At 37.0% G+C, this 24,114-nt stretch overlaps 1 protein-coding gene and 1 pseudogene across 2 annotated transcripts; one reads left to right on the top strand and one right to left on the bottom strand.

The window, feature by feature from the left end:
• The first annotated feature begins 4,593 nt into the window (after positions 1–4,593).
• Positions 4,594–5,775, top strand: LOC309856489 (peroxisomal membrane protein PEX13 pseudogene; annotated as a pseudogene). Its single transcript has one exon. The product of its transcript is annotated as a peroxisomal membrane protein PEX13 pseudogene (transcript).
• Positions 5,776–7,286: 1,511 nt separating this feature from the next.
• Positions 7,287–22,901, bottom strand: TFAM (transcription factor A, mitochondrial). Its single transcript, XM_082719480.1, has 7 exons — positions 22,619–22,901; positions 21,981–22,099; positions 20,531–20,601; positions 19,970–20,119; positions 16,511–16,606; positions 11,005–11,061; positions 7,287–10,511 (listed from the first exon to the last, which is right to left on the bottom strand). The coding sequence occupies exons 1-7, from the start codon at positions 22,717–22,719 to the stop codon at positions 10,365–10,367; spliced, it is 741 nt and encodes a 246-aa protein (XP_082575606.1). The 5' UTR covers positions 22,720–22,901; the 3' UTR covers positions 7,287–10,364.
• Between the last annotated feature and the right edge of the window lie 1,213 nt (positions 22,902–24,114).

Below are 24,114 nucleotides of genomic sequence, written 5' to 3'. Positions count from 1 at the left end.
TCTATATATTTAGATTCAAATTGTGGCTCTGCCACTTGGTCATCTTCTCTCTCTTTTCTGGTGGAGAAGATGAGGAGAAACCCTCTTATACTGTTGGTGGGAATGCAAGTTGGTGCAGCCACTTTGGAAAACAGTGTGAAGATTCCTTAATAAATTAAAAATAGAGCTTCCCTATGACCTTGCAATTGCACTATTGGGTATTTATCCCAAAGATTCTGATGTAGTGAAAAGAAGGGCCATCTGTACCCCAATGCTCACAGCAGCAATGGCCACAGTCGCCAAACTGTGTAAAGAACCAAAATGCCCTTCCACAGATGAATGGATAAAGAAGATATAGTACATATATACAATGGAGTATTATGCCTCCATCAGAAAGGATGAATACCCAACTTCTATATCAACATGGACAGGACTGGAGGAGTTTATGCTGAGTGAAATAAGTCAAGCAGAGAGAGTCAAGTATCATATGATTTCACTTACTTGTGGAGCTTAAAGAATAACATGAAGGACATTGGGAGATGGAAGGAGATGGAAAGGAGAAGTGAGTTAGGGGAAATCGGAGGGGGAGACAAACCATGAGAGATAGTGGACTCTGAAAAACAAACTGAGGGTTTTGGAGGGGAAGGGGTAGGATTGGGTGAGCCTGGTGGTGGATATTGAGGAGGGAACATATTGCATAGAGCGCTGGGTGGGTGTGGTGCATAAACAATGAATGTTGGAACACTGAAAAAAATTTTTTAAAAAAGTAAAGCTCAGTTGTGAATCTTTTTTTAAAATGAGGAACGAAATTAGAACACGTTGTATACTTGAAATTAATGTAATATTGTGTGTCAAATATACCAAAACAAAGAAAAAAACAGATCATAGTGTGATTTAATAATCCTCATTCTTTTGCCTTTCTAATACTAAATTTGAGTTTCTGTACTTTTTATTCCAGTGGTACCATATTTGTTTTTTCATGTAATATTTTCATTAGAATAGTTAAAATTTTATACTTTTTGTGATAATTACTTCTTTGCCCAGTGATTTTAGACATCTTTTTTCTAATTCCCAATCACATGGAGTTTTCTAGCTTTTGTTGTTGGTGTTGCTATTGATTTCTAACGTAATTGCATTTTGGGTTTTTTGTTTGTTTGTTTTGGGTTTTTTTTTTTTTTAAGAGTTTTTCTTTCCTTTCCTTTTCTTTTCTTTCTCTTTTTTTTGGACAGGCAGAGATCACAAGGCAGAGGGAGAGGAAGGGAAGCAGGCTCCCTGCTGAGCAGAGAGCCCAATGTGGGGCTCCATCCCAGGACACTGGGATCATGACCTGAGCCGAAGGCAGAGGCTTTAACCCACTGAGCCACCCAGGCACCCCCACATAATTGCATTTTGGTCAGAAATGTGGCTTATATGAAACCAATTGCATGTAAATTAGATAAACTATATTAATTATATTGTCTAGTGTGAAGAGAGTTTTCAGAAAATCTTTTTAATAAATGTTCTATTTGTGCTTGAAAAAAAAAGATGTTTGAATCTTGTCCAATTTCTTAAGAGCTCAGGGGATATGAAATCTTTTTCATAGTTTTTTTTTCCCTTTCCTTAAAATATCTGTGCATATTTCAGTTCTGCACTTAAAAATTATTTAAGGGGAGCCTGGGTGACTCAGTTGGTTAAGTGTTTGCCTTTGGCTCAGGTCCTGATTTCAGGGTCCTGGGATGGAGCCTGCTTAGCAGGGAGTCTGTTTCTACCCTTTCCCTTTGCGCCTTCGCACCCCCTGCTTGTGGTTGTTCACACACTCTCAAATAAGTAAAATCTTTTTTAAAATTATTTAGGTAATATATAGAAATTAAAACATCAGAAGAATAGGAGAAGTCTCCCAACCTATTTCCATCCCTTAGGCTATCTATTCCACTTTTCAGGTTTCAGTTTTGATTATAGCTCTGAATAACAATTGCACTTTTATTTACATGTAAGTAAAAGATGAAAATCTTAATCTATATAGTAACACTTTCCTCCAATTTTGTAATTTTAGTTCTTCTACTGCTGAATAACTTTAAAAGACACTTAAAAATATTTTTCTCAACCAATTTTAGAAAATACCTTCACTTCCTCCTGAATTACGTTATTCTATTACTTAAAAAGTTTTCTTTCTAAAAATTGATCCATTTTATTGTTGGCATAAAATTGTTCATAATATTTATAATCCTTTTTATTTCTGTATAGTCATTAGTAAAGTTCCCTCTTTCATTTCAGATTCTAGTCATTCAATCTTTTTTCATAGGTTGATCCAGCCAAGTTTGTCAATTTTGTTGATCAGTTCAAATAACAACCCTTGGGATTCATTGATTTTTCTCTATTTTCTATTATCTCTTTTAATTTCTGCTCTAAATCTCATTTCATTCCATCCACTTCCTTTGGGCTTCTAGTCTTAAGCTGAAAGGTTATGTTGTTGATTTGTGATCTCCTATACTGTAGCCAATAGAAGGTAAACATATTATCCCTCTGAAGCATTGCTTTAGCTATAGCCCATCATGGTAGATTGTCTTCATTTTCATTCATTCCAATGTATTTTCTATTTCTCTTGTGATTTATTTTGACACATTGGTTATTTAGGAATGGATGTTTAAATTCCACATATTTATATATTTCCCAAATTACCTTATTTTTCATTGTGATTATTTTGCATGATTTTTAAAATCTTTTTAAATTTAATGGTTTGTCTTATGACCTAACATATTGCCTAACCGGAAGAATGCTCCATATGCCCTTAAACAGGAAGCAAGTATGTCTGACTCTACATGGATAAAGGAAAAATTCCTCAGCTTGATTCTGTGATTTAAACAGCATGAAACCTACTGGCCAGGGTTTGATTTGGGGGTTCAACACCAGCGGAGGAGCTCTCTCTTTCACAGGGAATTCACTTCTTACTACATGTGTTAAAAGTAACCTGTGGTTAGTTAGAAACAGTGTTTATCAGCCTCTTTTATGTCATGGCATGCCAAAAAAATGGTTTTATTTACAAGGCATACTGGAGTAAACGGAAGCAACTCCTTGTACAACCTGGCTCTTCAAACCAACAGCATAACTACACAGAGGTGAAAAGAATACCTAAGCACACTCATATCTAGAGTGACCATATGCTCCAGGCTGCTTGTTGTCCAGGTATGACTACTAATTCTTGCTTTTTCGAAAACCTTCCAGCTGGGATAATGGACTATATTTACTCTACCTATAACCTATCCAGGTAATACCAGCCACTACCACCAGGTTGGGAAGCCAAAATACAGCACTACTCCCACCAAACGGTTCTCAACCCCAACTGCACATTATTTTACCCAGACAACTTACAAAAAGCCAGCACTCAGTTCTACCCTCCAGATTTTGACTCTAGGCATTTGCATGTTTAAAAGCTCCAGGGTTGATTCTTTTGAGTAAGGGTTAAGAATCATATCACCTAGTTTGGATAGAGCCAACCATGCAGTATCTTATCATTCTACTTTCCTTAAGCAAAATAAGGAGAAACAAACTCTAGTCTGTCCATTTTATTCCTCTCCTGCTCCAACCCAACCCCAATCTCTCTCCAAACCTTAAGAGATAACCTTTGTTACTAGCCCCCATACTCAGAACTGGTGAGACCTCCATTTATCTCACTAATCTTTATGTGGTTGGTTTATGTTGGCACCAACAAACACCTATTGGTCACTACTCATCTCCTATCTTCCAAAAATACTAGAAATTGCTACTCTATTGATGGTACTGTTTCTTGTTTTCTAATATTGCTATTTTTGTCTACCTGTTTAGCATTTCTTTAGCCACTTTAATAGATTTTGGAAAACGAAAAGGAAAGAAGTCTTCATCTCACCATTTTCAAAACTTTTTTTCATCATTTGATTTTTATAGGGAGCAATGTCTAGTTCTAATTATTTTCCTCAAGTAGACTTTTTTGTTCTTAATACTCAGCAACAAACTTCATCAGCAATCAATTCCCATTTTCCATTAAAAAAAAGGGGGACACATTCCTTCTGAATCCAAGATAACACTGTCAATAATAGTATTGGTTAAAAGTTGTGACATGTCTATCTCACATCCAAATTGTCATTCAGGCTCTTATAGAAGACAAGTAGGAGCTTTGCAAAAGTAAAAACTGAAGGTGAGGAGATAGCTTTGGATAAATATCCTGAATTGTTTAGGTCTAACTTATATCTGATACTAAGTTTATGCATAATCAGATGTTAATATCAAAATTAACAAAAAATGATGTTTTTAACAAATCTCCACTAACCTCATGTAAGTATCTTTGTGGTCAGGGTATAAATTCCGAAGTCATAAAAACTACTGGTCTCTACCACCAGTAAAACTAAGTATCTGCCACTACTAAAATTCTTGCTCACCTTAGTTACACAACTGCTGAGAAACTGTTCTGACTGGTGACTGGGGGAAAAGAAATCCGAAATTGGTACCAAATGCTCATGTTTCACAATTTCTGAAGGATTAATAAATTTGGACCCCTCATCACTTAATCCCACCAAATTCAATGGACAAAACTCCAGTATAAACAAGTTAATTTAAAAGAACCTCCCAGCACAGACTGGGAGCTGAGTGGAGGAGGAGGAGATGGCTTCCCAGACTCCCTCCCCTGACCCCCAAACCCAGGGAGCTTGGCCAGAATTCCTGGAGCTTGGCCAGGATGAAGACCTGCCCCCATTTCCAATCTGCTGATTTGGGTCCTACTTTACTGACAAGACCTGGATAACCAACACTTACCAGAATGCCCCACCTATTCTTCCAAGGCCATCACAGCAGACAGGAAGCAGCAATGTGAATGCTTTCAGACCTGCTTACAGTTCATTTTCTTCAAGATATGGTGCCTGTGGAAATGCATTTTATGGAAGCTATAGACCTTATAGTTATGGAGATAATGGGCTTGGCTATAACCGCCTCTGTGTGATGATCTGCCACCTAGATTTATTCAGCAAGCTGAAGAAAGCAGAAGAGGCGCTTTTCAGTCCACTGAAGTATTGTGCATGTATTTGCCTCTGTGAGTATGATGATGGATGCTACCTTTTCAGCTGTCTGTATGTTTCGGGGCTGTACTGGATGTAGCAAATCATTTTTCCCAATTAAAAATACATTTCACAAAGGGTTTTTCAGCTTTTGCTTTAGTTAGGACTATAAGGTATCTTTACAAACAGTTGCAGTGGATGATTTAAGAAGAGGCTCTGAATGAGGAACTTTGGGCAGAAAGTGAAGGAACTGTGGCTTGCCTTGATGATGAGGGCAGAGCCGCTAACTCAGCAAAATCTCGGCCAATGTTCTTATTCTTTGCGATTATTCTTAGTAGTCCTTACCTCATCTGGAAAATGCTGTCTACCCATAATGATGAAGTAACAATATGAACTGGGCAAGTGGTGAGGATGACCACATACTTGCTAGAGAATATGATTTTGCTGCTGTATCTGAAGAAATTTCTTTCCATGCTGGCAATATGCTAAACTTAACCTCTCAAAGAAAGCAACCCAAAGTACATGGCTCGCTTCTGGCTAGTCTTGATGGTCAAACAAGACTTACACCTTGTAATTATGTCAAAAGTCTTGGTAAGAAGTACAAAAGCAGTGGAATCCAGCAAAATTTCCAAGCAGCAACAATCTTACCAATGCAACACTAATTAAAGTAGCCACAGCTGCTAATTCTTTGGATGAACTGGAATCTGCCTTTGAATCTGTTTTTGTTGAAACTAATAAGGTTCCAGTTGCACCTGATCCCACTGGGAAAGGGGGAGATAAACAAGATCTTTGATATCTTTCATGTTTGCCTGCAACTGAACTATACTTTTTAAAAATTCTTTCAAAAAAATTAATCTACAATCCAATGAATACATTTGTTAATGGCTATTCCAGGTGTTTTACTGCTAGAAATTATTAAAGTTGAACACTAGTGTGTTGGTCTAGTGACCTGGTTACATTTTACAAGTTGTTTCACCTAGATTTTAAGATTATGGAGCCTGCTACCGTTTTCATCTTAATTTGAAAGTAAGATTGATGAACTATAGAACAGGGTTTGCTACAGTAGGGGTCTTTAATGCTTTTTAAAGTTAGAGCTTAATTGGTTTGGAATCCTTAGAAATCAAGTGATAACATAAATATGAGAACAAAGGGCTACTTTTTTTTTTTTTTACAACTTTAAACTGAAGAGAAATGTTCTGATCTGTGTTAAATAAATAAATAAATAAACAGAACCTTAGAGATGGCTATAACCAAATCAAGTTCTTTAATGTTAAGGCTGCTGGTTGGCAGCCTATATAATAAAAGGTCAGTGTGTCAAAACTAGTGACATCAAAACTATACACTCCTTTCCTTCTTCCCATATTTTATTTTTTTAAAAGATTTTATCTATTTGACAGATAGAGATACAGTGAGAGGAAACACAAGCAGGGGGAGCGGGACAGTGAGAAGCAGGTTCCCGGCTGAGCAAGGGGTCTATGGCCATACCACCCTGAACACGCCTGATATCACCTGATATTGGAAGCTAAGCTGGGTTGGGCCAGGTTAGTACTCGGATCAGATGCTTTTTTCCCCATATTTTAAACAGGATTTGTGGGGAAAGAGAAATGAAACTGGATAAATTCTAAATTCAGTCAATACAAGCAAAAAAGAATAAATTCCAATATTTTGTTGCACATCACCTAAGTTAATCAGAAACCATTTTATATAAGGGTGTTTCAAATGATGTTAAAGTGAAAAAAATGTTTAGCTTATTTAAAATTCTTGTTTAGGGTCAATTTTAAATATTTAGTTCTTTAGTCAGTAAATTTTTTAAAAATATTTTAAAGTGTATTAGAAAATGGTTTTCTATTTTATGTATTTGCTATTAAATATTATCAGTGATTTAATCAATTACCAAAAGTACTTTGTGAACAATGTGAGACTGATGAAAGCAGCTTTGTATTATTATGCTGTTTTATAAATTCAAAGTAACAAATATGTTCATTTTCTTATTCTTTCCAAAGACTCAATTTTAAAAATATTCTTTACTGCTTTAAAATTTTAAAACACAGTCTGTGCTTAATAACATTTTCAAAATTGTCTGTAAGAGGTTGGTGCTATGAAGAAAAGAAGGGAAAGGAGCTGGGGACAGTAAAGAAAGGAAGAGAATATTCTTAAAGTGAATGTAGATAAAATTAAGAGAAATAATGGATATCCTCAGTTAATTGTATAAAAACTACCTACTGTTTCGGCACAACCTGGTGGTGACTGTTTTAGGTACAGCAAATGTCAGAAAAATCAATAAAACTTTCTAGTTACTTTAAATCCACTTATAGTAATACCCTTTTAATTCACAAATTTAAATACACACATTCAGAGCAACTATAAAAACATACGCCTTATTTTTAAAGTGGTATTTCCAAAAAAGGATTAGCCAAAAACAACAGCAAAATTACATGATCATAAAAGGCTGAATGGGCACACAATATTCTTTAAGTAAACATCAGAAAGTAAAATAATCACACAGACCTCTATTCTGTCATCAAAGTACTTCAAATACCTAATATTGGTACTCCTCTAAACAATAGTACAAAAATCTCTTTATGACAAATCGCTTATGACGAACAGCATAAACCCTATTTCATTTCTTGAGCATCTTTCTCTCTAGCATTCTTCTGTACTTCCTACAGCACTTACTCTGTTGAAACAACTTAAACATCTAAAAACCAAGGCTCTACAGGAGTGGCCACTGGTTACTGATGTTAAATTCTTATTCTTTATAATAGAAACTTTGTGTATAATCTAGATGACATTTGACATATGGCATGCCAGTCTTCAGCATGTATTGAAGTTTAAGAAAGGTGTCGAATCAGATTATTCAAATATTTAAAGTATTAACAATAACATTGTTTTAGAAACAAAGCAAATCCAATACAATTTGGTATTATCATAATTTAGTTCTGCTCTAGCTCCTTCCACTGTTTTATACTTCCTTTTCCTGTATGAGGGTGTAAATACTTGAGAACCTTGTGGATACTGAACCTCCCAATCTATTTGGGAAGATTTGATTTGAATGTGCTCAGTGTAAAATAGCATCCATAGGTAAAATGCTAAGAGCTCAGAAGGTAACTGCAAAGACGTGTTTTGTACCTTTGTCAGGTATTTACAAAACTCATTTCTCCATCTCACCCATTCTACAATATTTACTACCAGCACTGACACCTATATGCTCCCTGGGCTCATCTGAAGCACAGGACACAAAAAATTATTTGACTGATGACTTTCGCCATTCTCCTGAAGAAGGTACATAAGGAGTAACATTCTAGATACCACAGGGAGTGAGCACTTAATTCTCCTGGAAACCCAAATAGACTGGTAACAGTGCAGTTCCCTTCTTCCCCAAAATACTCTAGCCTCAGAACCATGGTGTATCTATTTTTTTTCATGGTGTATCTAACTAATGGCAGACTGTCCCGTATTCCTAACCACAGCACAAAGTTGTTTGAAAACACCCACCTTTATACATTTAAATCTTATTCTTCCTCTTAAGCTGTATTTTTTTGTCTTCAGTCCCTAACTTTGTCAAGCTCGGTGTACCTAAGTCATCTTTTTGTGACTTTTTACTGATTTTTCTATCCAGAAACAACAAAAATCTTCTAAGTTTTCTAGAAATTTAGAAACTGCCATTTCTCAACAGCTAGCATAACATAAAGCACATATAAATTTTGAGTTATCCTGTTCCTGTGAACTGATGATGACAGATGAATTATTTTGATCAAAAATGTGGTATGGATTTGAAAACCTTTGCTTAACTCTCTTAAAGGATAAACAAATGCTAAAAGCTGATAAAGATTTTGTGGTAATGTGCTAACTGGAAAGTTCCTGAAGTTCATTTTACTAACCCATAGCAAATACTTCAAAAGAATCTCATTCCACACTATGTGGACCTTTTTTATTATACTGCAACATAATGTGAAACTAAAGATAATTTTCCTGGCTAACACTGCGGAGTAAGTTTGCTTAGCTTTTTCAGTGGTCTGACTTCTTTTCTCTTAAAGTAAATGGTGACAAAGATTCTAAAACAAAAACCTTTGAAAGAGTTTTAAAGAACTATCCCAACACATTTATACATTGGAACACCAGTCATACCACTCTATAGGCTGACAAACTTTCTTTGTAAGGGGTTTGATAGTAAATATTTTAGACTTTAGGCTTTAGTCTCTGAAACATTTACTCAACTGTCACTGTTACCCAAAAGCAACCATAAACCATGAGTAAAAGAGTGTAAGTGTAATTTATACAAGAGTATAAGAGTAAAAGTATAACTGTGTTCCAATAAAACTTTATGGACACAGAATCTCATATTAATTTTCCTGTGTCTTGAAACTTCCTTCTTAATGAATTAAAATTGTAAACACAATTCTTAGTCCTACAGACTATGAAAAGCAGCCACTAGGCTGGATTTGGCTTACAGGCCAGAGCTGCCTGTGTCTTATATATGGGTTTATATATGTTGTGCAAAACTTTTAAATCCCAAGCCTAAAGAGTTTGGAGACTTGTTTTTTAGATCACTCATTTTAAAACTTATACCATACAGGTTATCGACTTTATGGATAAATATACTCACATGAGAAAAAGAAAATAATTCAGAACACATACCTCTACTTAAAAAAGAAATCAAAATCTGCAAAATGAATGTTTCACCTTAAAACATATAATTAGGAAACATTTAAAATCTTTATTCTATGCAGTATAAAACAATATGCATAGATTTGGTACATAATTTCTTTGTTTTTACTCTGGGAAAAAGGCAATGAGGAAAAGGTTTATAAATCTCTCCATCCTTTTTATAAAAAACTGCAATTAAAATCAGCAATTCCTTGTATGTACAACCATCAACTCTGAATATGTGAATTACACCTAGGAAGTGGAATTTACTTAGATGAATTACGGGCGCTTTTCTAAAATGTACAATTATATCAGAGGACACTATGACTTCTACAATTTGGGACACTTTTGAATATGAAACTCCTGACTCCATATATATATAAGGAAACAAAAATACTCCTTCCAGTCATCAAGTATAAAAAAACTTCACAGTCTGATTTACCTTTATCAAAGGTAAAATGATTCACTGCTGCATTTCATGGATTATTTGGATCCTCAGTAGTTCCTTAACACAAAATAAATTTCGCATGAACTTTTTATCTCTTTGGGTTTTCCAAAGCAAGATACTAATACAAAATGTATTGAACTGGCAGAAAAGTCCATGGGCTAAAGAAAAAAGGAATGAAATATAAAATGTTCACAACTTTATCCTTTCTAATTTTCAATTGCTTCAGGTATTGAGACCTAATTGGTTTCTTGTGTCTATCCATTATGAACATAACTCAATCTTCTATTTCAATACTCCTCAGGGTCGACTTTTCGTTGGTGCTTTACTGTGCGACGTAGAAGATCTTTTCGTCCAACTTCCATCATCTGTTCTTCCCAAGATTTCATTTCATTATAATAACGAATTTTATCATCATTAGCAAGCTGAATATATACCTGAGAAAAAGTGTTAAGTGTTAAAATGATTTCTTTAGAAGAGTCTTTTACAATTAATTTCTGGAAAACTCCATATATTCTAGAAATCACCTTACTGTTCTACATGTGTAAAAGGGACAGCAGAAGGAAAGTTTTTTGAGATAAAAGATGAGAAAAGGGCCAGAAATTAAGATTTTTGTAAGAATTAATAAAGCTGGTATCATTTTAGGGCTTGGGATATGGAAAAGAAACAGAGGCCAGGAGTGATTATCCCTGGATAGAGTGAGCACTCGGAGTTATGAGTGACATTGTTTTAAATATCAGTTTTATTTGCAGTTAAAAACTACCAAAAGAAAAAACCAAACTGTTTCTAAGGATATAAAAATAATTTTAAAATACTTTAACTGTGCTATTAGTGATACAAAGTTGTTTTCACATGAATCAAGCCTTGCCCTAATATATTTTCTCACAGATATTTTAACTAGACACTTGAAACTAAAACCATACTACTTACTTGCTTTTGAGAACTAGACAGATTTTTCCAGTTTTCATTTATAGTCTTCAGCTTTACCTGTAAAATATGTATGTTTAAGTACCAGATACACTTCAGGGGTTAAAGATTTTTTATTATTCATTTCAACAATAAAATTTCAGATGTCAAGAATCACAGGCAAAGTCTCAACTCCTACCTTTCTTTCCAAATAAAAACTACTAGACTGTTAAAACATACAAAAAGTGAATAGGATGAAAATATTTATCTTTTCATTAAGATATAATGAACATGTAACATTTTATTAGTTTCAGGAGTAAACTTGATTCATTATTTTTATGTACTGTGAAATGATCACCACCATAAGTCTAGTTAACATGTCACAAAAATGCAGACAAAAATTTTGTGATGAGAACTTTTAAGATCCATTCCAGGCAACTTTAAAATATTAACTACAGTCACCCTGTTGCACATTACATCCTTAAGACTTATTTATATTTAAAAATACAAGTTTGTACCCTTTGACCATTCTCACCCCATTTTGGGCCCCAACCCTAACCTCTGACAAGCACGAATCCATTCTCTGTACCTATGAACTTGGTTGTTTCCAAGATTCCACATATAAGAGATCACACAGTATTTGTCTATTTCTTATTTCACTTAGAATAATGCTCTCAAAGGCCATCCATACTGTTGCAAATATCAAGATGTCATTTTTTTTGATGGCTGAATAGTCATTGATAAATAAAAGTTTCTTTATCCATTCATCCATTGATAGACAGTTGGATTGCTTCCACGTCTTGATTATTGTAAATAATGCCCAATAGGTGCCCCCTCCCTATTTTTTAATCAGATTTTTTTTTTGTTCTTTGCTATTGGGTTGTATGTGTCTTTTATATATTCTAGATATTAGCCCCTTATCAGATATATGATTTTTTTTTTAATAAAGATTTTATTTATTTATTTGACAGAGAGAAATCACAAGTAGGCAGAGAGGCAGGCAGAGAGAGAGGGGGAAGCAGGCTCCCTGCTGAGCAGAGAGCCCAAAGCAGTTCTTGATCCCAGGACCCTGAGATCATGACCTGAGCTAAAGGCGAAGCCTTACCGCAATGAGCCACCCAGGCACCCAGATGTATGATTTTCAAGTATTTTTCTCGCATTCAGTAGGTTGCCTTTTCACTTTGTTAATGGTTTTCTTTGCTATGTGGATGTATCCTTTTTGATTCACCAATACTAATAATTCAAGTATAAATCTATATTCCCTATGATAGACTAACTTCAAAGACTAAGTGTCTTTATTTCTTCCCTGTATCTTAATGTTTTATTCTAAAATTTGTGCCAAAGTATTTAGTTGTAGTCATGGGAACAATTTAACACTAGTCCTTAATTCTACTTAGCTGAACTTAATTATATGACTTGGAAAAAGTCATTATTACCTCCCTTAGGCATGGTTCTTCATTTATAAAATTAAAAGGATTCAGGGAACCCATGACTGGAGAGAGGCAGAGAGGACAGTCTGCACACCGCATACAGCTTGTGCTGTTGCTCCCACAAAGGAGAGACTAAATGGGAATAAATGGGTGGGAGGAGAATTAGGGGCAGGGAGAGACACACAGGGGTAGGAGAAAGCAAATGTGAAGGAGAGAGGGAACTAGTCTAAAAAGTATCTGTTTAAAGCTAAGAGGAAATTATCAGTGACTTTAAGGAAAAACAGAATGAGAAAAATGAGCTTTACCATTTCAAACTCTAAATTCTTTCCTATCAACAAAAATGGAGGTACCAGATAGTATCTGAGACTATATAACCATTATACTTCGAACATCTTAAAACTTACCTTTATAAACACATCTAATATATTCAGGGACAGTTACTCACTAAACAACTGCTCTCTTAGCTTTGCAAGGAATTGCTTTAATGCTCTCAATTCTTTAAGTTTTTTAAAGCTTATATTTAATTCATAAAGTTTTGTATTCACTGAGTTCAAAAATAATTTATAAAGTTGCATGTCTAAATAATCTGAGCTTTCACCATTCATTAAAGAAAACTAAAAAGATATAAAGATATTGAATTCTGCTCCCTCCTAAAACCCATTACACAAAGCCCCCCCCACCATGGAGGACACAGTGAGATGATATGAACCAAGAGGGACCTCACCAGTAGGCAACCATGACGCTGTCCTGGTCTTGGACTTCCCAGCCTCCAGACTGTGAGCAAAAAACTTCTACTGTTTATTTTTTTTAACGTAAGATAAATATTTCTTATGCCATAAACCCATGTGGACAAAAACAACAGGTGAGGGCACTATCACAAAATTTTAGAAGCTGAAAAGCAGGTGGAGAAATAGTGACTTACCTAACCAACAAGGCAGATTCCCAAGTTAGCACTAGGAAAGCCAAAAAAGCAAACTGGTTTATAGTGCAGAATTCCCAGGTAGCTCAGGAATTGGCAGCATCAGATAGGTAGAAAATAGAGGTGAATGTTGGGCTTAAAACAGAAGACTGACTGAAATTCTCTTGAAAAGGAGATTAAATCCCCACCATGGGCAGATTCTAGGATTTACCCTCTCTAAAGGGTGTATTTACCCCAGGTATAGTTGGGGCCAGTGAAGATTAAGTAAAAATGTATACAATATCCCAGAAAGAAAGGCAAAAAAGGCTAAGAGAAAACAATACAGAAAAGAAAATGAAAGGACCAGCTCAGAAGACTCTCTGTCTTAGAGAGAACAGAGGAAAAAAGGGGGGCAAAGGAAGAAAAAAGAAAGCAGATCACATTCAAAGAACTAATAATCAAAATGGCTTATAGTTCTCAAAAACATTAACAAGAAGCTACAAGGGGCACCTGGGTGGCTCAACTGGTTAAAGTGTCTGCCTTTGGCTCAGCTCACGATCCTGGAATCTCCAGATTGAGTACCACATCAGGTTCCCTGTTCAAGCAGGGAGTCTGCTTCTCCATCAGACCTCACCCCTCTCATAGTCTCTCTCTCTCTCTCTCAAATAAAATCTTTAAAAATAAGTAAATAAATAAATTCGAAGCAGCTGCAAGAGAAAGAAGCACTATTTTTAAAATTTTGAAAGAACATGACCCCATCCTAGAATTCTATGCCCAAACTATCAAACAATGTAAGGATAGGATATTTTCAGACATGCAAAAACTCAAAAAGTTGATCTTCCACATACTCTCACTGGGGAGATGCTGTAACAGAACCAGTAAACCAAGAAAGACAACAGAAGAAGCAAAAGCACCACAAAAGCTGAATGTCAACTGTGCACTAACCATAAAAGGCCACAATTAAATTGGAACAAATCAGAGGCACCACCCTGAAACTGACAGAACAGCTTATGTATCTTAAATGCACTGAAAGCCAGTGAATGTATTTAAGAGTTTAAGGCTAAATTACTGATAATATATAATAAGCTAAGGAAACAAAAACACAAAATAAAATGAACTTCAGTGGAAGTGAGTTTTGTAAGAAAGGAAAAATAATCATAGCAAATGGCACAACTCAGCTATGACTAGGTTTACATTATCATAGTAACATACTCAATACTGAACTAACAAAAATTCTGATAACTATACTGGGACGCAGGTGAGTGGAAACATGAACAGTGGGATAAGATAATATTAAATGTTAGTCTTATATAGTGGGCTTAAAAGATAAGGCTTAAAATTGAAATAAATCAAGAATTAATAATATAAGGTATGATTTAGAGATAAGCAGTAAATATCACAAGAGTCAGCTAACAGTTGAAAGTATCTGCTTCTGGAGTAAGCAGTATGACAAGGCTGTGAAACCTGGTACCTTTCATAACAAAGTCTTATTTTTATTCTTTTAACTATGAGGATGTATAACCAGTATTTTTTATTTTTTTTTATTTTATTTTTTTTTAAATTTATTTATTTGTCAGAGAGCGAGCGAGAGTGCGAGAATGAGCACACGTAGAGTGACAGGCAGAGACAGAGAGAGAAGCAGGCTCCCTGCTGAGCAAGGAGCCCGACGTGGAACTCGATCCCAGGACGCTGGGATCATGACCTGAGCCAAAGGCAGCCGCTTAACCAACTGAGCCACCCAGGCGTCCCACCAGTATTTTTTAAATGATTAAAAATGACAGTTGCATTAATTTTAATTTCCCAGGATAGGGTCCCTCAGCCATTAAGCTTTCTAGGTGATTCCAAGGCACAGTCTGAGTTGAGAACCACTGATTTAGGAGGATTCTCATATAGCATACAATTTTCTTATACTGATAAAATCCAAAGTAAGTTACTAACTGAGCAAATTTCAACTAAAAAAAAAAACAACAGATATGCATTTTAGTAACATAAAGACATAGAAACGGAATTTTTAAATCCCAAGGAGTGGGGCACCTGGGTGGGTCAGTTGGTTAAGCATCTGGCTCTTGCTCTGGGCTCAGGTCATGATCTAAGGATCCTGGGATCAAGCCCCGCATCAGGCTCCCCACTCAGCAGGGAGTCTGCTTGTCTCTCTCTCTCTCCCTCCCTTCGTCCCTCTCCTTGTGCTCCAGCTCTTGCACTCTCTCTAAAATAAATAAATCTTTAAGAACATAAGATAAAAAAAAATCCCAACGAGTAAATCAGTGAAAAGTATACAGCCAGGGAAGACTATGTCACATATACATTATTTAATCATACATTAAAGAGATTTCTGAAATGAACTACAGATCCAAATAACCCAAAATGTGGCAGAATGGCAAAAAACCTTCATCTCCAGATTGACAACAGTGAGGGATCTGTACGCTTTTCTTACCATATCATATTATAAAAGGAAAAATATAATTCCCCATTTGGAGCTTCTAAGAAGGAAATAAAGGAAAGAATAAGCCATAGCAGGAATGATAAACTTCTTTCTTTGACACATTCATATGATGATATTCATATGTATGATACATTCCCACGGACGTAACTGTTATTAAAGGATATAACATGAAGCAATAGGTTATACTCAAATCCCAATACAAAACATTGTAATTCTACTCTCATTCTTTCCCAGTGATTACAAAACAGCTAAGAATTGCCAGATAAGGGGTGCCTGGGTGGCTCAGTGGGTTACAGCCTCTGCTTTGGCTCAGGTCATGATCCCAGGGTCCTAGGGTCCCTCAGCAGGGAGCCTGCTGCTTCCTCCTCTCTCTCTCTCTCTACCTGCCTCTCTGCCTACTTGTGATCTCTGTCAAATAAATAAATAAAATCTTTAAAAAATAATAATAATAAACCTAACAATAAAAATATAAAGTCTCCAGAACTTTGAAATACCTATGAATTTGAAAATGTTATTTTTTTAAATAAAAAAAATTGAATATACATTATTAGCCACTAAGTACTCAAATTAATTTTATGTGGTAAGAAAAAGGGTTTTCTTCTAAAAGAGATATAAGAAAGAGGATCTTATTTGTATACTTATTTAAAATAATTTACTTTTCTTTACTTCCTAACATGGCACCTCTACAACTTTCTGTCTAAATATTTTAAAATTAAAATAAATAAAAATTTTAAAAACAAATGCTGTTTTCTGTTTTACCTGTGATGTACCATCCTTAGCTTCCTGGAACCTTTCAGCTATAAAAATGTTATAAGCTGAGCGAGGTCTTTTCGGTTTTCCAAGCATTGTTAACTCCTGAGTAACAAAAATGAAGAATTAGATACAGTTTTAATTTGTGTGAGACCTAACTTTACCTACAGAAACTTTATTCACTACTATGCACTGTGGAAAGTTCCTGTGAGTCAATGTTATAATTCTCATACAAAATGATTATTCATTCTGGAGATGACAACTGCACTAAGTTTTCAAAATTATAATAGATTTTATGATTTATTTTCCACACACAAATATTTCCTTTACATATGATTCTCATAGTCTCCACAAACTGAATAACTGAGCACATATGCACAAAATCTTTTTTAAAGGTTAAAACAATCTCAGCTTCATCTTTGCAGGACACTACCATCTCCTAGTCACTACGTGGATCCACCACAACTCATTAACCCTAGACTATCTGTTTAACAATCTCATTTCCTTCTCTGATATCTCTCAACTTTTAAACCTCAACAATGTGTTAAATTCAATTCTTTTAATTGGGTACCAAAGAGCAGGGGAAGCAGGAGATGGAAAAGAATACACATATTCCGTGCTGTTTAAATCAATTTAGTTTCTGAGTTTCAGAGAATAAGAGGTACTGCATTATCCTACTTAGTTTCTGAATTTGGACAGTAGTACTTGTAATTTATAAAAGTGTATGGCTTTTAATGGTAATTTGGTTAAAGTCAATAACCCAATTTTCATTCATAAGTAAAAGTAGGACCCCTGTGATTTATTATCTTCTCCCTCAACTTCTCAATCATAAAACTACTGTAGACTCCAGGCACCTCATAACTTAACTACTTCCCCCTTTTGTTTCTAGAGCTACTGCTAGAGATTTCTCTCCCAGGTGCTCTACTTGTAACTTCCTGATCCCCACACTTCTCACCTGATCTCTACTAGTTAGCACTGGGAATCTTCAACAGAAAGAAAAATTCCAACAGGGAGTGAAAATGAAACCTGAGAGAAAAAAACCTTCAGGCCTCAAGTTTCTGGTTCTACATGCCAGGAGCTTGGAAGTCATCACTTACTAACAGTAAGTATAAAGCTGAACATACTGAAAAATCTACAACCTTCCTTGGATCCAAGAGAGGAAGAAACAGGGCAAACTGATACCCCCTAGACTGGAGACATACAAGGGAATACAGGGAGAGTCGAGGCAAACCCTGCTGGAACCAGTGCTGGGGTAGGAAAACCTCTACTGTAATAAATGAATTGCTGGATGCTTTCTGTGGACAACTCTTAGAGCTTAAAAACTACAGGGGGACCCAATACACAATACTGAGAGTTCTCACAGTATTGTGAGACCTACCTCTAGGAGCTAGACCAGATTTCCACAATACATACCAGAAAAAAAAAAATGCCCTCCTGCTTCTATGAGCAGAAAAGGGGAGAGGAAAAGAAACTATTTTGAAATGCCTGAGTACTCAATTATGAAGGCCTGCCTCAGGCCTTAACAGTTAACCGAGAACCTAACTGACCTAAGTGAAGGGAAATACCCAACTCCTGCACACTCTAGCCATCCTGTCCCACACCTAAGGGGGAGGCAGTGTGTGCAGGAGTGAACTGAGAAACTCTTCTGAAGTTCACAGACCAGTGGCACAGGCTCACTGAAAGATAAGGACCGAATCCTAGGACTACAGAATGCTTCTCTTGCCCCCACACCTATCATATTACTAAGGCCTATTTAGAGCAGTTCCTTCCACCCAGCACCTCATGTCCATCTATCAAGAAAAAACTTCCAAGGTATACTAAAAGGCAAAAAAAACATAATTTGAAGAGACAAAGTAAGCATGAGAACCAGATATGGGGGAATGTTAAAATTATCAGACCAGGAATTTAAAACAACAATATGCTGACGACTCTAGACTGCATGCAAGACCAGACTAGCAATAAAAAAGAGATGGAAATCCCAAAGATGAACCAAAAAAAAAAAAAAAAAAAAAAAGTTAGGTATCAAAAATGCTATAATAGAAACGACGAATGTCTTTGATAGACTTATTAGACTGGACACAGCTAAAGAAAGAATCTCTGAACTAAAGGACATATTAACAGAATCCTCAAAAATCCAAAAGCAAAGAGAACCAAGACTGAAAAAACAACTGAACCAACTAACCAAGGTCTATGGGACAACTTACAACAGGTGTAGCAAACGTGTAATGGGAATACAAGGGGCGCCTGGGTGGCTCAGTCAGTTAAGAGTCTGCCTTCAGCTCAGGTCGTGATCTCAGGGTCCTGGAATCAAACCCTATGTTGGGCTCCCGGCTCAGCCAGAAGTCTGCTTCTACCTCTCCTTCTGCCCCCTCCCTTGCTCATGCTCACGTGCATGCGCGCTCTCTCGAAAAGATAAAATCTTTAAAAAAAATATTGGAAACAGGAGGAGAAAGAGTAAGGAACAAAAGAAATGTATGAAAGGGAAATCCTCTATCACTGCCCAATCCTCACTTCTGGTCCCTCCACTCTTAACACTGGATGGCTGCATTAAAGAAGAGGGGAGAAAAAAAGAGGGAGAATAAACTTTGGTAATCACACCTCCAATACTATCCTTAAGCAGACACCATATTTCTCTTATCTTTTCCAGTTTCCTTTTACTAACTGGATCAGAAAACTAGATTACTATCTGGATTACTGACTTTAAAATGGATGAGTCCTCAACACTGGTACTAGGAGGGCTTAACATTAGGTCCAGGGAGAGAAATACTGGTATCTCACATCAAAGTCTCAAATTTACTTTTCCAAAGAAATAGTTTTAGCTCTGGTGACCATTTTCTATAGTCTGTGTACTGGACCAGCAAGCTGACTACCTCATACCTAACATTGGTTCTATAGAAAAATGTAGTCTTTCAAGCAACAGAATTTAAGTGAATTAATAACCTTAAGCTGGGAACTACAAACTTTGAACCATGTGGGGTTTTTAATAAGGAAAAACCGAATTTCATCCTATGGACACTTCTTACTTGACTAGATACAATAAGTCACTTCTTCCTGACGTGTTAATAGATTCAGTCTATTCAGCAACATTTAGCATCAAACTCACCATTACTTATAAAACAAGTCAAATCAGCAGGTTATTCTAGATAAGACCCAGAAGCAAAGATCCTTGTTATTCCTGATTTGGCTGTTTCATAACTCTGTTCCTACAGCTTTCATGCTAGTCCTAACTATGTATCTTAAATAGAGATACATCCAAAAGTAGTAACAAGGGTTTCCAAGACACTCAGTGCCAAGTGGTACAAGTGGCAGAATAGAGCGATCTCATTATTTCCTAAATGGGGTACCCCTGATGACATTCCATCATTTAGCCACACATACAAAAATAAAAAAAAAAAAAACTCCCTATATTCATAGTTACATAAATTTCAGTCCTTTGCCAAAGGAAAAGAATATTTCATTGATACTCACTCTTTTTTTTATTAATGCTTTCTTTTTTAAACGTTTTTGCTGGATTTCTTTTTCCAAAGATACAATCTGACTTGGAGTTAACTGTTCTTGAATTCTGTTTATCTCTTCTTTGTATGCCTGCCAGTCTGCCCTGTAAGCATCTTCATATATCTATAAATAAAAAACACAGATAAGAAGTCAATAAATTTACCCCTGGTAAATTAAACATAACATACCTGCAGGGAAAGACAACTGCATGACTTCAGATAAAGACTGACTGAACTACCAAGTGAAAAATGTGCTTTGGAATCACATGCATATGGATTAAAAACCTGTATTTTTCATATACATGCTAACCAAGGTGAGAGTCTAACAATTAGTCTTCAACTTCAGATTGCTGCCAACCCTTCATGACCACTGCCGTACGTTCATATTCTAATCGTTTATGTGAATGAGAATGTATGAAGTTCCTTTATAGATAAGGGTATTAAATAAATTTTTTTTTTGGTACTTAAAGGACATGACTACTGTTTTTAACTGCAGAATAACTGGCCAGCAATAGTGAAAAACCAATATGCTTACTTTTTTCTCTGAATCAGGAAGTTCCCTCCATAGTTGGGCGATTTTTCTAATTAGTTCTGAATTTTTTGCAGCTATAGATTGGAATAAAATGAAAAAAAGTCACAATTTTATGTCTCAGGATTAATTTCTAAAGACTTCTAGGAAAGCATAATCCATCAGCTCTAAGTTTTATTACAGATATCTCTATACCACACAACACTGAATACAATGATGTAGGTTTTCTTTAATCAGCTAATTTAAATTTGATACAGAATTTCATTATTTCATTCAACACTGTTAAAAATCTATTAACTAAAAGTTAAGAAGTATATAACATATCCCCAAATAGTCCTCAGAAATTATTAGCTTAAGAAGTTGGGTAATCAACTTCTTCAAGCTTTTTACCTCATTTTTCAGACAAAACTTTTTCCCCAGTCTTTCAGGAATTATTAAGTTCATAAAACCTGACTAAACATAAAGTCTTGATTCATGTAACATCAATTGTATTTTAATTACAGAAGTACTATACTCAAGCAAACTCTTCCAAAATCAATTCATCATTCCCCATTTCCCACTTAGTTTGAACTACCATATTTTAAAAGATGTGAGTACTTCTGAAACATGTTTCTTAAACCAATTCTTTATAATGTAATTCATCAAAGCTCATTTGGTTTTCACAAGTGCCCTCTGAAAGGGCTTTAGATATCGTAAACAAAGTTAATTGACATTTATGCCACTATAACCCCAAATGAAGGTCCATAGCCTTTCTAGGTAGTCAACAAATATCCTACCTGGAAATCTCTTTTTTCAGGAATTCAACCAATTTCCAGTGAAAAAGCTCCTGAAATTAGCAGTAATTTGTATAGAGCTTTACAGTTTATAGAACAAATCCAAGTAAGTTATTATTTCATTGCAACTTCCCTGAAGTAGGAGCTAAGTAAAAGATAAGATGATTTATCAATGATGCTCCAGGCCAATGGCAACTTTATCACCCAAATTCAGCTTTTTCATCCTCTTCCTTGGATGCTTTCCACTCCACACGCTGCTATTTTAAAAATACCTTTCATTAAATTAGTAAGTCAGGAGGATAAAGTCAATGATATCCTAACAGCACTGTCTGGTGACTGCTGATAGCTACACCTGCAGTGAGCATGGCATAACCCAGAGTTATGGATAGGAATCACTAGAATCACTACCTTATACACCTGAAACTAGTAACACTGCACATCAACTATGCATCAAAAAATACATATACTGTAGGAAAGGAAAATAATACTTTTCATTAACTTATTTTTAAAGCATTTCGACTTGGTAAAAAATACGTCATACTTCCTATTTTACAGACCACTAAATATAATGGTTATGTTCGCACAGTCAATGGATGCTTTGAAAATGCAAATCAAGTTTGAAGTTTAACCGTTTAGTCCTCTTTACTACTTCAGAAAAGAATAAATGCTCCAAAACTCCTTACCTGGGTTCTGAGCTTTAAATATGGGTAGCTGTTCTTTAGAAAACCGAACATATGAAGTCAGAGGCTTCTTTGGGTAACTATTCGCGGTGGATGAAAAACATCTCGGTACATACGCAAAACTACGTATAAAGAAAATAACCAATATAAAGTATTTAAGTGACAATATTCATTTGTATATGACAGAGACACCAAATGAGAGGTCCTCAAGATGCCACAGATGACACCATGTTAGTGACATTTAAAACCCTGTCCTAACCGGAAGGAAAACTTGCAAAACTTGGAAGTCTCAGAACTCTACCTATGCCTCCTAGGAAGAGCAAGGTGGAGGAAAGGTCCTGACCGCCGCCTCCCTAAATCCCATACTGATGGCGGGAGGCTCGTGGCGCGACTTCGCAGAGAGCTCGGAACCGGTGCTACCCGAGTGGACAGTGCGGTGGGGCGGGAAGAGGAAAGGTGGAGGGTGGCCGGAAAGACTACTGGCGTCTAGGCCTGGTCTCAAAGCCACCTAGGCAAAGACGAGGTCTGAATCAGAGGGCCATAGTGGCCCGCACCTCCTAGAAGGGACAAAAAGTACACACTCCAACCCCAGAGCGTCCTGGGCCGTGCCACCTCCCGAGAGAGCAGGTGAGCGGTCCCACCTGAAAGGAGAGCGCAGTCGACTTCCACAGCCCGCGCAGAGGTCCGATCCGGACTTTCCCAGGGCACTCAGCACGCTCCACACGCATCGGAAAAGCGCCATTGCACCCGCCAAGTAAGCGACTGGGCGCCAATCTCGTCGAAGCCCTGCGGCACAAGAGAACAACTCCAACAATGACTAGAACCCGCGGGCGACCTTCCGCAGTTTACTCTCATGCCCGCCACTCGCGAGGCACCATGGGAGATCCTCTAGCATCCGGTTGGTAGTAGGGGGCGGGGCAAGGCAGAATTGACGCAGGCGCTGTAGTGGCTTCCCGGTGGGCGGGGCCGCAAAGTAGGAGGAGCTCGGGGGCGGAGAAAGGAAACCGCAGCCCGGCTTGCCTGCGGAGGGTCCTGGCCTTAAGGGGGCGCAGCTGAGCCACCTCTGCCCCCGGCCCCCGCCCCCTCCGCAGTCTTTTACTCCGCGGGGCCAGGAGGCTGGTGGAGGCACTGCGGAGGTCTCAGCTGGCTTGGGCAGTGCTGGCTGGCGTCTGGCTGTGACGACCGGAAGGGCTAGTACGTAACAAACAAGTTTACTACGAGGACGCGGGATAACTGTGCGGCACCCGCTGCTCCGAGGTGAAGCTGGCGGGTGCTGGGCGAGGAGCGGAGCCGCTCAGTTCTAGCCGGAGCTGGAGCTCTAGAGCCCAAAAATACTGCGGGGGCGGGGGTGGGGGAGTGGAAGGTAGGGAGTGTTTTCAAACCTAAAAATGCAGATGTCCTGGCCTTGCCGCATTGCCTAATTAAGTATGTCTGTGTGAGGCCGGTGAATCTCTGTTTTCAACAAGTTCCTCACGGTTTAAAAAGTTCTGATGCCAGTGATCATGGGACCACATTTAAAGCAGTACTGATCCAGACGGTCCTCCCCTCCACTGCAGCTATCCCAGACCTGGTCTACGAGCCTGACATCCAATCCTGCTTAATTTCTAGGAAGGGGACGTTGGCTAATTAGTTGTGCAGAGGCACTACCTAGTCCCAGCGTTCATGTTAAAGTCTTGATCCGGAAATGTTGCATCCCCTAAGATTCAGTTTCCCCCACTGCAGATGAGGATGTTGGACTAGATTAGTTTTCCCCAAGTCCTGAGAGCATTTGGCAAATATTCTTTGAGCTATTGGTTGATATGCTGTACAACCATTTTCTGTGCAGACAATGGCATGAAAAAGATTGGGAAGACCTAAACTGAAAGTATCTAAGGATCAGCTTTTACATTTCTAGTTATTTCCAAGATAGCCACGTCTTGAAACCTCTGTTGGGTAACTATAATTGTTAATTCTTAATTGAATAATTGAAAAATTCATACCACTGTAATTAAGCTGAGAGTCAACTGCCTTTCTGTAGCTTTGTAACATTGGCCCTTTAGTATTACAAAGGACTAAGCCCACTTCTTTTAAGTGGTAAGTAAGCAACTATTACTTTTTCTATCTATATTTTTCTATATATCTATTTATATATATATAT

The sequence above is a fragment of the Mustela nivalis genome, assembly GCF_964662115.1.
Source record: "Mustela nivalis genome assembly, chromosome: 2".
In the NCBI taxonomy this organism is placed as follows: Eukaryota; Metazoa; Chordata; class Mammalia; order Carnivora; family Mustelidae; genus Mustela; species Mustela nivalis.
Note: the sequence above shows the minus strand (reverse complement) of the source record. Positions and strands in the feature narration are given on the sequence as shown.